This window comes from Macaca fascicularis, chromosome 15, assembly GCF_037993035.2.
Source record: "Macaca fascicularis isolate 582-1 chromosome 15, T2T-MFA8v1.1".
Taxonomy (NCBI): Eukaryota; Metazoa; Chordata; class Mammalia; order Primates; family Cercopithecidae; genus Macaca; species Macaca fascicularis.
In genome coordinates, this window is record NC_088389.1 from 84,084,988 (window position 1) to 84,098,123 (window position 13,136).

The 13,136-nt window shown below is 38.5% G+C and overlaps 1 protein-coding gene across 30 annotated transcripts in view; it reads left to right on the forward strand.

Moving 5' to 3' along the window:
* FREM1 (FRAS1 related extracellular matrix 1) overlaps positions 1-13,136 on the forward strand; it is a 168,640-nt gene that overhangs the window by 104,305 nt on the left and 51,199 nt on the right. For 25 of the 30 annotated variants that reach the window (XR_012424683.1, XR_012424680.1, XR_012424682.1 and 22 more), the window contains 3 exons: positions 765-909; positions 5,467-5,608; positions 9,230-9,425. Coding sequence is in view for 15 of the 30 variants with exons in the window: in XM_015437148.4 (XP_015292634.3) it covers positions 765-909; positions 5,467-5,608; positions 9,230-9,425 (483 nt within the window). In the remaining 15 variants the exon portion in view is untranslated. Of the gene's footprint in view, positions 1-764; positions 910-5,466; positions 5,609-9,229; positions 9,426-13,136 lie in introns of those variants that run through there. The other 5 variants (XR_012424684.1, XR_012424685.1, XR_012424689.1 and 2 more) reach the window with 2 other exon arrangements.

The following is a 13,136-nucleotide window of genomic DNA, read 5'->3' on the forward strand; positions in this document are numbered from 1 at the left end:
CTCATTATGTCGTCCAAACTGACCTCAAACTCCTGGCCTCAAGCGATCCTCCCACTTGACCCCCACAAGTTGTTAGGACTACAGGCGCTCACCACTGTACTGGTTCCTGTGCTACAATTTTATACAACTATCTCCCATTTTAAAATATCCAGATAGTTTTCCCTTTCTTGGTATTAAAAGTTATATTTCAGTAAACATTTTATATAAATCTGCGTGCATATCTCCTAGTATTTTAGTAGCTTTGAAGTAAGTTTTGAAAATGTGAAATGTTAGGCTTCCGATTTTACTCTTTTTTGAGGCTGTTTTGGCTGTTCTGAGTCTCTTGCATTTCCACTTAAATGTTAGGTAGGCTTTAAAAAAATAGTTACATTTTTCATATTTAAGTTGTGATCTATTAAGAATTCATTTTGATGATTGGCTCGAGGTAGGGCTATAACTCTATAATTTTCCCCAAGTAATTAACTTTCTCAGTTTTATTTAAATACCCTGTACCTTTGTTTATATAGTTTATTTAAAAATATATTCTTTCCTAACTCATTTTAAATAACACCCTTAATCAAATACTAAATTATTTAAATAAAAAGTCTTTAACAGGTTAAGAAGGCACTCTTTTACTTCATAAAACAAGTTTAATTTCACCCTACTGCACTGATAAATGAACTCTTGCTAATACCCCTGCCTTGAAAATTAAGATGTTATCTGTGACATATGTCATGATGGTTTAATCATAAGGAAGGTTTACTTACTTTTTTTCCTTCTTCCAGGAATGAGGTTGACATACATGCATGATGACTCAGAGAACCTTGCTGATGATTTTACAATCCAGTTGTCAGATGGGAAACATAAGATACTTAAAACCATTTCAGTAGAGGTCACCCCAGTTAATGATGAAAAACCAATGCTGAGCAAGTAAGCTACCTGAAAAGAGTTCCTTTCAGATTTCTATACAATTCTGTGAAATCTACAATACTAGGTGCAGATGTGGTGTATGTCTCCCAAAGAAGCAAGTCTTCGCTAGCTGCTATCACAGCTTGCCCCTGCCACTCAGGCATGAGGAGCCTTTAGTGCAAATGTTAGTTAAGGTAACCTCTTCTTAACAATCAGCCCTTTAATTACTTTTCTTCTAAACATACTAATTGGTTGTAAAGAATAAGAATGAGTGAATACACGGCATGGAATGAACAGTCTGCTAAACATATAAATACATGCACATACACAAACATGACTGCACACCTACCAAAGTGCAATTAATATATAGATTGAACTAAAGTCTAATAACATTAACTGCAGACAGTCCTTACAACAGATTTGCTGAAACTTGTAACTGAGTGTGGCTGAGGGAAATAAATCAACCCACTTCTTTCATTATCTTGGTACTTTTTTGTCCACCAGTTCTCTACTGTGTTCCATATGGGTCAACACCCCCTCCCACCTCACATCGAAATGATCATTTTCTAAAATTTTGAGCAATATTATTAATTGTAAACTTTCTCAGTATCTCTCTGTATTAGTCTGTTCTCACACGGCTATAAGGACATACCCAAGACTGAGTAACTTATAAATAAAAGAGGTTTAATTTACTTACAGCTCTGTAGGGACTGGGAGGCCTCAGGAAACTTACAATCATGGCGGAAGAGGAAGCAAACACATCTTTCTTCACATGGCAGCAGAAGAGAGAAAAACAAGTGCCCAGTAAAGGGGAAAGCCCCTTATAAAACCATCAGATCTTGTAAGAACTAACTCACTATCATGAGAACAGGATGGGGGAATCTGCCCCCATGATTCAATCATCTCTACCTCGCCCTCCCACGACACATGGAGATTATGGGAACTACAATCAAGATGAGATTTGGGTGGGGACACAGTCAAACCATATCACTCTCTCTGTAACTGCTCAGAGTTTGATCATAGGGTACAAAGTATTCATCAATTCTGTTTCTATAGCCCCAGCCATTTCTTTTACAATTGACAGCTGTACAGAACTGTACGCAGTCTACAGAACTGAACAGAGTTTTGGGGGACTCTTCTCTAGAGCTAGGAGTAAAAAAGCATCTGGTTCTTGGAACTTCCTTGATGACTTCACCTCTTTATTCAATAGTGCAGCATTAAGAGGCATGTTATAGTCTAGGTTTTTATCAGGGAGTGAATAACTTCCTGAAAGCACCCAAACCCCTCAGATCTCCTCCACTCTGCAGAAAGGAGGGCCTCAAACAAGTCCCTTCCTTATCTACCACATATCCTGCTGGTCCCTATGAGCCACTGATAAGGTCCTTAAAAAGCATTGTGGGAAATACTGATGATAGATTTTTGGAGGGATGCATCTCATACATCAGTCTGACTAAAAATATTCACCAAAAAATTTCTATTTTCTTATTTCTTAGCTAATATGTTGGGTTGGTATAGCCTTGATTTATAAATATGAAAATATGAAGGCTGTCACAGTATTACAGTACCTCCTTTTTGATGATCTCATTTTAAGAGATAGGGAGGTGAAAGCTGGCAGGGTGAGGGCCCTGGGGCATCCACTGGAGACGGGTAAAAGCTGGCATTTATTAAGTGCTTACTGTAGGACAGACACTATATTAGATTCTTTCGTATATATTATTTCATTAAATCCTCACCAAAATTGTGGAAAATACATGTTACCATCCTCACTGAGGAAAATAGACCAGAGAGGTAAAAGAGCTTACACTAGGCACCCACTCAACTCCATTTGACTCCAAAGGCCATGCTGTTGTTACTAAACTCACTGGAATAGCTACATCTGCAGAATCATCAAATCTCTTTCAAACCTGCTTCAGAAACCCTCCCTTTTCTGTGCTTCCTCTTTCCTTGTCTCCTGTGGATAGGAAATAATGTACTCTCTTTCTCTTCCATGTGTGTCCTTGGGCATATCACCTCTTTCCTTCTCCCAGAAATTGCTCCATTATTTTTTCCTCCAGTATCTTCAGTCTCTCCCTTTTCATTTCTTCTGTTAACAAGACAGAGGGATAAGGATTGTGGTTAAGAGAGCAAATGCTGGAGTCAGATTGACTCAGTTCAGCCACTTACCAACAATGTGATCTTGAACATGTTGTTTAACCTCTCTCAATCTTTCTGTTAAACTCTCTGTAAATGAGGATAATAGTGATATCCTCTTACTAGGATTGTTACAAGGATTAAATAAAATATGTAAACATGCTTGAAAGACTACTACATGGTAAGTGCTCCTAAGTGTTATTGTTATTATTACAAGCAGATATCCTAATTGTAAAAATACAAAGACAAGCTAGTCCCCCATTCATTTCACTGAATTTTTTGGAACTTTTTGGAAGAGTAGTTTGTGCTTGCTTCTTCCATTTCTGCCCACTTTCTCCAATCTCCACTTTATTACTTTCCTTCTTTTTCTTTCTTTTTCTTTTTTTTTTTTTTTTTTTGAGACGGAGTCTGCTCTCTGTTGCCCAGGAGTGCAGTGGCGCGATCTTGGCTCGCTGCAAGCTCTGCCTCCCAGGTTCACGCCATTCTCCTGCCTCAGCCTCCTGAGTAGCTGCGACTACAGGCGCCCGCCACTATGCGGGCTATATTTTGTATTTTTAGTAGAGATGGGGTTTTACCATGTTGGCCAGTATGGTCTCGATCTCCTGACCTCGTGATCGGCCCATCTCAGCCTCCCAAAGTGCTGGGATTACAGGCGTGAGCCCCTGTGCCTGGCCCAATCTCCACTTTATTAAAGAATCTCCCTTAAAAGTTACTCTTGGCTTTCCTGCCAAATCTAATGGCTCTTCTAACCTTCCTGGACTCTTTGAGAGCATGTAACACCATTTCTTTGCTATTCCTTTTAGCTACTGTAGAGGATGCTTTGGGTCCTGCAGGTCACAGCCCCTCAGCCCATCTCTGATTCTGGTCCTGATTGTGGTAGAGTGTGCCATATCAGTGTCCCACCTCAGGTGTCCACAGTGCCTCACTCTACTTTTCTGCCTCAGGGCTTTCATGCAGCCCATGTCCAGGCTCAGCAGAGAGCACTCTGGGGTCAGCCTTTAACCTTGGGAGCTAGTAGATAAGATAAATGCTCCAGCTTCCTGTCCATCAGGAGCACAATTTGAATTGCATGTATGTGGTTCCTCAAGATACCCAGCAGGATTGAGCCCCAGTTCCCCATAGCAGGAAAACACCCTTTGTGGCCTTTTTCTCTTTCCCTTTCTCTCCTACTCCCTCTCTCCTGCCTCCTGGAATCACTTCACAAATAAATTACCGTCCTTGTCCTAGGGTCCCTTTAGGGTAACCTAGATTATGACACACCTTGTCCTCTCTTGGCTTCCAGACATTGAATTCTGACACTGAGTTCCAAAAATTTCATTCTGACCAGAAATTTAATTCTGAATTCTTCCTACCAAACTCTTCATCTTCTTAATCATATTGGCTTCCTGTTTAGATTAATCTATCTAACCGCTAATCTCCATAAGCCCTCAACCAACTGATTGCTTAGCTTTTTGGAATAATGGGATTCCCATTCTCTAGTAAAGAGATGTGCAGAAGTCACCTCCCACTGCGAGGGAAGCAAGATATTCACCCTGAGTGAAAGTTGTTGGAACTGAGGTGTTCAGGTTTTGGCATCTCTGCAGAGGAGCAGAACACTGTTGATGCCAGTTGCTGGTTCTCAAATGTCCTTTATCTGAATCCAGAGAAATTCAGGCATCCTGATTTTTCTCAGAAACTAAGCTGTAAAGTTGGACAGAGTTAGGCTTCATGAGTAGACCACAACTGAGAGCTAGAAACACTGGTGGAAAGAGATCCCTATCTCACTTTGGCGAGACCAGGGACAATGGCCATATAGGCTGTGAAGGCTGCAGCTCCGCACAGTAAAGGACCTGCAGAAACCACAGCAGCGGCTCTGCCCCAGCCTACTGTTCAAGAAGACAGGAGCTGACCTGGCATCTGTAACACTGGGAAAAGATGAATCTGCAACAAGAACACATACTGCCCAGAACATTACTTAGAAGAGGAAGAGTAATTTAGAGAGTCCTAGATTACCTCAGAATGGCATATCATCAATGGCACTGGGACATCTGTAGGCCAGTCATTGAATCTCTTTAATTGAGTTTCTGTCTGTAAAATTAGAACACTCATACCTAGCCCTCTTACTTCATGGAGCTGTTGTGAGTATAAAATGAAATACTGGAAATAAGATCATTTTATAGAATAAATTATAACTTACAAAATTGTAAAGTTCGGTACATGTAATCAATTAGAAGTGCCTAATTACCTCTTTCCACACTCATTAGGGCTGACCCATTGTCTTTTGAGACCTTCATGTGTGAGGGCAGAGAGCCTGTTTCATGCCTCTCACTAGTCATCTTCAGTGCTTTGAATATTCAATATCATTCCTTAATTGTTGAAGATTGGGAACTGTGATAGTCAATATAAGTGTCCCCTACTAAAGGAATATCTTCTATTTTTATATCAACCCAGACATTTTTCTTTTTACAGGAAGGCTGAAATTGCAATGGATATGGGTGGAACTCGTATTATTTCCAGTGCTATTCTTTCAGCCATAGATGAAGACTCGCCCAGGGAGAAGATTTACTATGTATTTGAAAGGCTTCCCCAAAATGGGCAACTTCAGTTTAAGGTTAGTGACTTTTTACTTTTATTTTTCAAAACTAATGTAGCAGGTATAAATCTCAATATATACATTTCAGTGATGGGATTTATTCTCTGATAGCTATGTATTTGCCCAGAAGTAGAAAATTTAATTTTACTAGTTCAGGGTGAATTCATGCTGTTCTAAAGTTTCTTTGTCAACATGGGGTAAATTCAACAAGTATTAAGATTCTTCATTGCTCCCTCTCCTGTGGGATTATCCCTAAATTCTGAGGGAGGGAATTACTGGGGTAAAGCAAGCTGTCTGCTTTCTGAGGATAATCCAGGATCTTTTGTGGTATCTTCATTTCTACCAGATTTTTCACTTGTGATTCATGTAACTTTCCTCTTTAGCATCCATCATCTCAATTATAAAACTCCTTCAAGTCTACAGTCTCTCTTGTTCTCTCAGTCTCTCTCTGTGTGTGTGTGTGTGTGTGTGTGTGTGTGTGTGTGTGTGTGTGTGTGTGTGTATTTCAGCTAAATTCTAGATCATTCTCAGGAAAATGAAAACTTTCATTATTTTTTCATGACAATCAGGTCCAGGGAAACTTGGAGGGCTGCCTCTAGCTCCTCTGGCCCTAATGGTCTCTGTTAAAACATTATCTGAATCCCAGCACTTTGAGAGGCCGAGGCGGGCAGATCACAAGGTCAGGAGATCAAGACCATCCTGGCAGACATGGTGAAACCCCATCTCTACTAAAATACAAAAATTAGCTGGGTGTGGCAGCGTGCACCTGTATTCCCAGCTACTCACTACTCCGGAGTCTGAGGCATGAGAACTACTTGAACCCGGGAGGCAAAGGTTGCAGTGAGCTGAGATCGTGCCACTGCACTCCAGCCTGGGTGACAGAGCGAGACCCCATCTTAAAAAACAAAACAACAGCAACAAAAAAACATTATCTGAGTATTATCACCTCCTGCCTTCTCAATGATTTGCCACAGTGAGCATCTTTCTTTCCTTCTGCTTCTCATCTTCATCCCTGAGCAAGGACAATCCTTATGTCTTCTCCAGGGAGACTACTTACTCCACAAACCGTATACCAAATTGTTCTGTATTCTATCTGACATGAACTTAAAAGCTGAAAGGTCAGTGTCTTCGTCCCACCGTAGTCGCACCTCCCCTTGCAGCACCAGAGCCCTTATTGTTTAGTTTCAGATGGGCAAAGTCTTGGACCAAAAAGGCAGTGTGGGAGAAAACTTCATGTGGGAGTCATCCCATCCCGCTAGCATAACAGATTTTAACAACTGCCAAACTTGAATCCCATGAACTGCATGACACCATAAATTAACATTCCTGGAACTGTGTATGTTCTCAAAATTAGATGCTTTAATGGAAAGCAAATAAGCATGGAAACAATAAAGGGATACTAGGGGTAGGGTCACCTGGGTTTTACTGCTAACCCAATAGCTTGCTTTGTGGTTTGATAAAATGTCCTTGTTTCACTTTAGGCCTAGAATAGCAAAATTTCGGTCTGATTCATACTGTGTGCATGATGTCCAAGGATCAGCCCAACATGAATTACATAGATCAGTCACCTGAGAAGGTCAGTTGAGTAATCAGTCCAAATGTTTATTTCAGTGGTGGATTAAGACTAGCAACCACAACCACCAACCGTCCCCAATGCAATTATTTGATGGAATGCTTAACTTTACATATAATGGAGGCACAGTCCTAGAAAAGCAGCAAGAATTCATTCTATGTGGAACAGCTTGATTGTCGTAGATTGTAGGCACCATAGAGAATCAGAGTGAAGAGCAATCACTGATTTAAATTGAGGTACAGCTGTGTCCTTATTTCATTTCAAAGAGTAATGAAGCAGAAATGCAGTGAAAGCTCACACATTTGGGTGGCTTGGGAACGGAACTGTTTTGGATATGTGAAAATGCAGATGGGTCCAGGTTCCCAGTATGGCTCCACACAGTTATGTCCCAGCTCCCTAGCAGTTCTTCGAGTCTTTCCAAGGCCAAGGACCAGCACTCCAGCCCTCCTGGAGTCTCCCAAGCGTTCTTGTTTTCTTGTTGACTTCTCTTAGTTTTCCCCATCTTGAATCTGACTTTTATTTTCTTTCTATTTCTGGGTCTTCAAATGATTCTATTAAGTCAATCTAACATTTTGGAGTGCAAGTAAGGAATTACATGGAGACAAGAGGGAGGAAAGTATGTCTTCTTCTGTGCTTACTTCCTTAGACAAGATTAGAAAAGGGAAAATGTGAAATAGAATTGCAGGCTTTCCCGTTTAAAACCTGAAAGAGTCTGTTTTAAAAATTATATTGGCAAATAGATCTTATGGAAAGAAACACTAGCTTAATTATTATGATGTAATTAACTTCCATCCAGTGAGCATGAGGGCAGAACATAAGTCTATAAATATCAGGTGGATAAACATATTAAAGAGAAAGAAACGTTATCAAGTAGAATGACATAAAGGCAAGTGGTAGCACAATGGGAAGAGAGGAGGACAAAGCTCTTTTGCCAGGAACTGGGAGTCTGTGGAATCTGGAAATCTGTGTTCTATCTGACATGAACTTAAAAGATGAAAGATCAGTGTCTTCATTCCACCGCAGTCCCACCTCCCCTTGCTGTACCAGAACCCTTATTGTTTAGGTTCAAATGGGCAAAGTCTGAGACCAAAGTATCAAGGGGAATAAAAAGTAAATGATTTACATTTCTGTTTTAGACTCTTAAATTAGACAGTAAAACCACAAGATAATATCATATAATAAATGTTAAGATGACTTTTTAAAAAATTATATCTAATGACTTTTTATGAGCCATTCCCAGGGAAAGCTGTGTACCATAAATGAATAATAATAGGATTATTAATAAGTTAATAAAGATTTATGATTACATTTTTCTACTACTCTCAGTTCTTAGCCACCCCCCTCAGCATAAGAACCTTTTAAATTCAAAATGCCATAATTTCTGCATCAAGCTCCCTACAAAATATATGCTTAAATAATGTTGGCTTTTAGAAGATTCTGATAAAAATAATATATGATATTTGCAGTTTATTTTTTTTGATGACTTAGGATATAAATGTAGGGAGTGATAGTGATCCCCATCATTTTCTTTCTTTACTAAGGCTGGAAACATACTGGGGAGTAAATGCATCTGTTCTATTTTTGTTTTGTCTGCTTCAGATAAGCCTAGTAATGAGCCATTATTGAAAAAATGTATTTGATATGAAAAAATGTATTTGATTAGTTGAACAACGAAAAGAACTAAAAAATGGAAACTTTAAAAGAAACACATTTAATTTCTAAAGAATCCATTCCAAGAGCTCGATTACCCACCTGCTCTCATTAATTGGAATATTTAATCAGCTATGATTGCTTATGATAAATACCTTGGAAGTAACAATGCTGTTGTATTGTTTGACTTTGTCTGAAACCCTTTGGTTGAAGCCAGTGTTTTTCCAAGTTCTCAAATTATTCTAATATATTTCTTTGAAAAGAAAAAAGTCAGGTAGAATGGCAAAAAGTAATCTGGAATTTCCCTGAAATATTATTTGTATTGGAGGTTTTTAGGGGATACAGAAAATGTCCACTAACATACTTTGGCGGGGGGAAAAAACCATGAGCAGCTGACTAACTCTGGCTCCTTCCAGATAGGGAGGGACTGGGTTCCTCTCTCCCCTGGCATGAAGTGTACTCAGGAGGAAGTGGATCTGAACTTGCTGAGATACACACACACTGGGGCAATGGATTCCCAGAATCGAGATAGCTTCACCTTCTACCTTTGGGATGGCGACAACAGGTCCCCTGCTCTTGACTGTCAAATCACCATCAAGGACATGGAAAAAGGTAAAAAGCGTGTCTACCAAGGTTTACTGGGATCAACTTTGCTAACTGGTATAAGTATTCCACATTTGTTTCTTTCTCTCTCTTTCCCTCCCTTCTTTCCTTTTTTCCTGCCACTCTTCATCTTTGAAATTCTATCATTTATGTTTAGATCCTTTGGCTTTTCCCCTGCTTTGCCTGGGACATATGAGGTTCACAGAAGTAGCCAATCCATTCATTATTTTTTAAAGTTTATTGGAAATTCAGCTTTGCATACAATATGGCTATACAGGCTACTTTAACTGTTAGGATTTTTTTTTTTTTTTTTTTTTGCTTTAAGTAAAATTTTACCTAATTGATGTGTAACTCTAGTTTTATCTTCAGGAAGTGATCTATCACTGGAAAATGGAGTTTCAAAGGAAAAATACTTCTCAATAAATGAAAAATATATTTTAAAATTTAAAAACAATAAAGATAAACTTTGTCATTAGAAAGGCTGGAAGTTGTTGCTTCTTTCACTTTGAAAGTGCTAACATATACATTTTAGGGACAGGGAAAGACACTATAAGATAAGCTTCTTGTGAGTTAATTAAGCAGAATGAGTTGTATAAATGGTGAATGGGGGAGAGTTAAATGGTAGATGGAGGAGAGTTTTTTTAAAAAGCTCAGCAAGGAAGAGTAGAAGCTCTTGATACCCAACTGTTACTACCCCGTAATTTTGCTTCAGCTTATGTGAGGATCATATCTCATTCATCTGTGTTATCCCAGGATCTAGATAGTCCCAGGATGAAGCATAATCTTAGATCCTCAGTACATGCTTAGTTGACTGAATGCTTCTCTTTTTTGCCTTGGCTGCCAGGAAGCTCAGAGGTAAATTGAATGCTTAAATGCAATAATAAAAAAAAATCTTGCTTTATGTGTGGCAGAATTATAATTGTTCTAAAGTTTTAAAAAATTAATTCAGTTTGATCTTGAGGTGTTTACTTTGAGCTATATAATAATATATTTTATTTGCTTATTTCCTGGTTGTAAATGTGTTCCTTAAAAAAGTCTAATAAGTGACTTCAGATAAGCTAGATGTTACTGTACACATTTATCTCTCCCTGCAAAACAACTATGTTCATCATAAATATATATCCAGGCAAAATGTAATACAAGTAATATATTAGGGCAGACAACTAGTATATCAGAGTAGGCCACCTTCTCATTGGCTCAGCACAACACAGCTTTACAGTGATATAGGAGAGCTCTGTTCCACATAGTCATCTAGGAACTCTTTATATCTAGACGTTCCCTTATTCTGAAGGCCTTAGAGTCACTCAGGAAGTGAGATATGGAAGAAAATTAGGGGATGTCATGCACTAGGTGTGAAGGTTGTGTACCTCTCTTGTACACATTCCAGTGGCTGAATCACAGTCACATGCCACATTAAGAGAGGCTGGGCAATAGAAACTTTAGCTTTGCACCCAAGAAGAAAGGAAATAAAGTTGGCCATTGCATTGCCAGACTGTGCTGCAATTGACATGTGATTATTTTCTAAAAGGATTTTTGAAAACCTATACCAAGTAGACACATTATCCTATTAATATTTTCAGTTCAAAATTTTTCTTCTTTGTTTCCTCTTACAAAGTGGTGTTTTGTCACTGTACAGTTTTTTTGTTTTGTTTTGTTTTGTTTTTTTTACTTAACATGAGTTTTTGCAGGTTGCTGCATAACTTTGTAGCCATAATTGTTTATCTCTAAACAAGACTGTACTGAAGAGTTAGATTTAATCACAACCTTAAAATTGAGCATTTGGTTGTTTCCATTTGGGAGCTATTATAAATAACATTAAGCTTCCCAATTGCTGTGTTGCTGTGTCTTCTGATTTGCACAGTGGCAGAAATGATGTTGAGATCTTTCAGATAAGTTTAGGAGGACATTGTCTATAGTTGACTCTAACCTATACTCTGCCCTTACAATGCTGAAAAATTGCATCAAGGCAAGAGCCGGTAGCTCTTCCTCCCCTCAGGTCCATTTCCTGCTCCTGGTGAAACCTCTCCTGGGTGCTTTTTGTTTCCCCCACCTAATTCATTCTTCTTACTTCCTTGACGTATTCATCTTGCTTCTCTTTGTAGCATCTGTGGCTAAGGTTTTGACTTAAATTTAGAATGGTCTTTGATTCTGTGTAGGACTGAAGTTGCATAGCATTTTGAGATAAAAGCATAGTATATGAAAAGACCAATTTAGTAATCTGAAACAGCGTTTTCCAATCATGGCACTATTGACATTTTGGGATGGAGGATTCTTTGTTGCAGGGGACTCCCTTGTGCATTGCAAAATGTTTAGCAGCGTCCCAGGCCTCTGCCCTCTAGAAGCCAGTAGCAACTCCCAGTTATGACAACCAAAAATGTCTCCAGACGTTGCCAAATGTCCCTTGGGGAGCAAAATTGCTTGTCATTGGGAACCACTGGTTAAAATTGTACCATTTTGATGGTTTATTTGTATTTCTTATTTCCTCATGAGACTGAATATCTTTAAAAAAATTTTTTGGCCACTATGTTTTTAAATTCAGAAATGGCTTGGCATTTACATCACGTGTTTTTCTTTTTGGATATTCACCCTTTTAGTATTAGTTCACAAGAGCTCCCTAGATATTAAAGACATGGAACAAAATAATGCAGTGTTTAAGAGCCTGTGCTCTGGACTCAGATGGCTTGAGTACAAATTCTCACTCGATGTTTTATTAATAGTGTGACCATAAGCAGGTAAGTTAGCATTTCTATACCTTAGCTTCCTCATTTATAATCTGGGGATATGATAAGACAATACGTCACAAGAACGTTCTGTACCTGACACAGAGTAGAAGCTCTGTATTTGAGATATGATCACTTTGTAATGGGCCTCAGGTGAACAAAATTCAATTATAATCCCTAGTTTGTGAAACTGCATCATTGGTCCATGTGTGACCCACTTCTACCTTCCTCAGTCATACATTTAAAAAAAAAAATGGTAAATTACGCATTATACAAAATGTACCATCTTAACCATTTTTAAGTGTACCAGTTCATAGTGTTAAATATATTCATGTTGTTGTCCATCCAATCTCCAGAATTTTTTCATCTCAGAAAACTAAAAGTCTATACCCGTTAAATAATGATTCCTCACTTCCCCCTCCCTGGCAACCATTGTTCTATGTTCTGTCTCTATGAGTTTTACTACTCTAGGTACTCCATGTAAGTGGAATCATATAGTATATATCTTTACATGACTGGCTTACTTCACTTAGCATAATGTCCTCAAGGTTCATGCATGTTGTAGCATGTGCCAGGACTCCCTTTCCTTTTAAGGCTGAGTGGTATTACAGTGTATGTGTATGCCACATTTTGTTTATCTACTCATCTGTTAAGAGGCACTTGAGTTGTTTGCATCCCTTGGCTATTGTGAGCAATCCTGATATGAATATGGTTGTATAAATATACATTTAAAAAATATATCATGAACATTTGTGCAACTACCACACAATTGAAGGACTGGAATATTAATAATAGACATCTTCCTACCTTCTCCAGAAAAAAATATGGTTCTAAATTTTGTATTATTTTCTTACTTTTATCGTTTTCTCAGCTTGCTCATATAACTAATGAATGTTAATATACTACATCTGTGTCGTTCCATGTAGCTGTAGTTCATTCATTTGACTACTGCTTGAAATTCAGTTGTATGAATAGAACACAGTTTGTGTATACATTCACT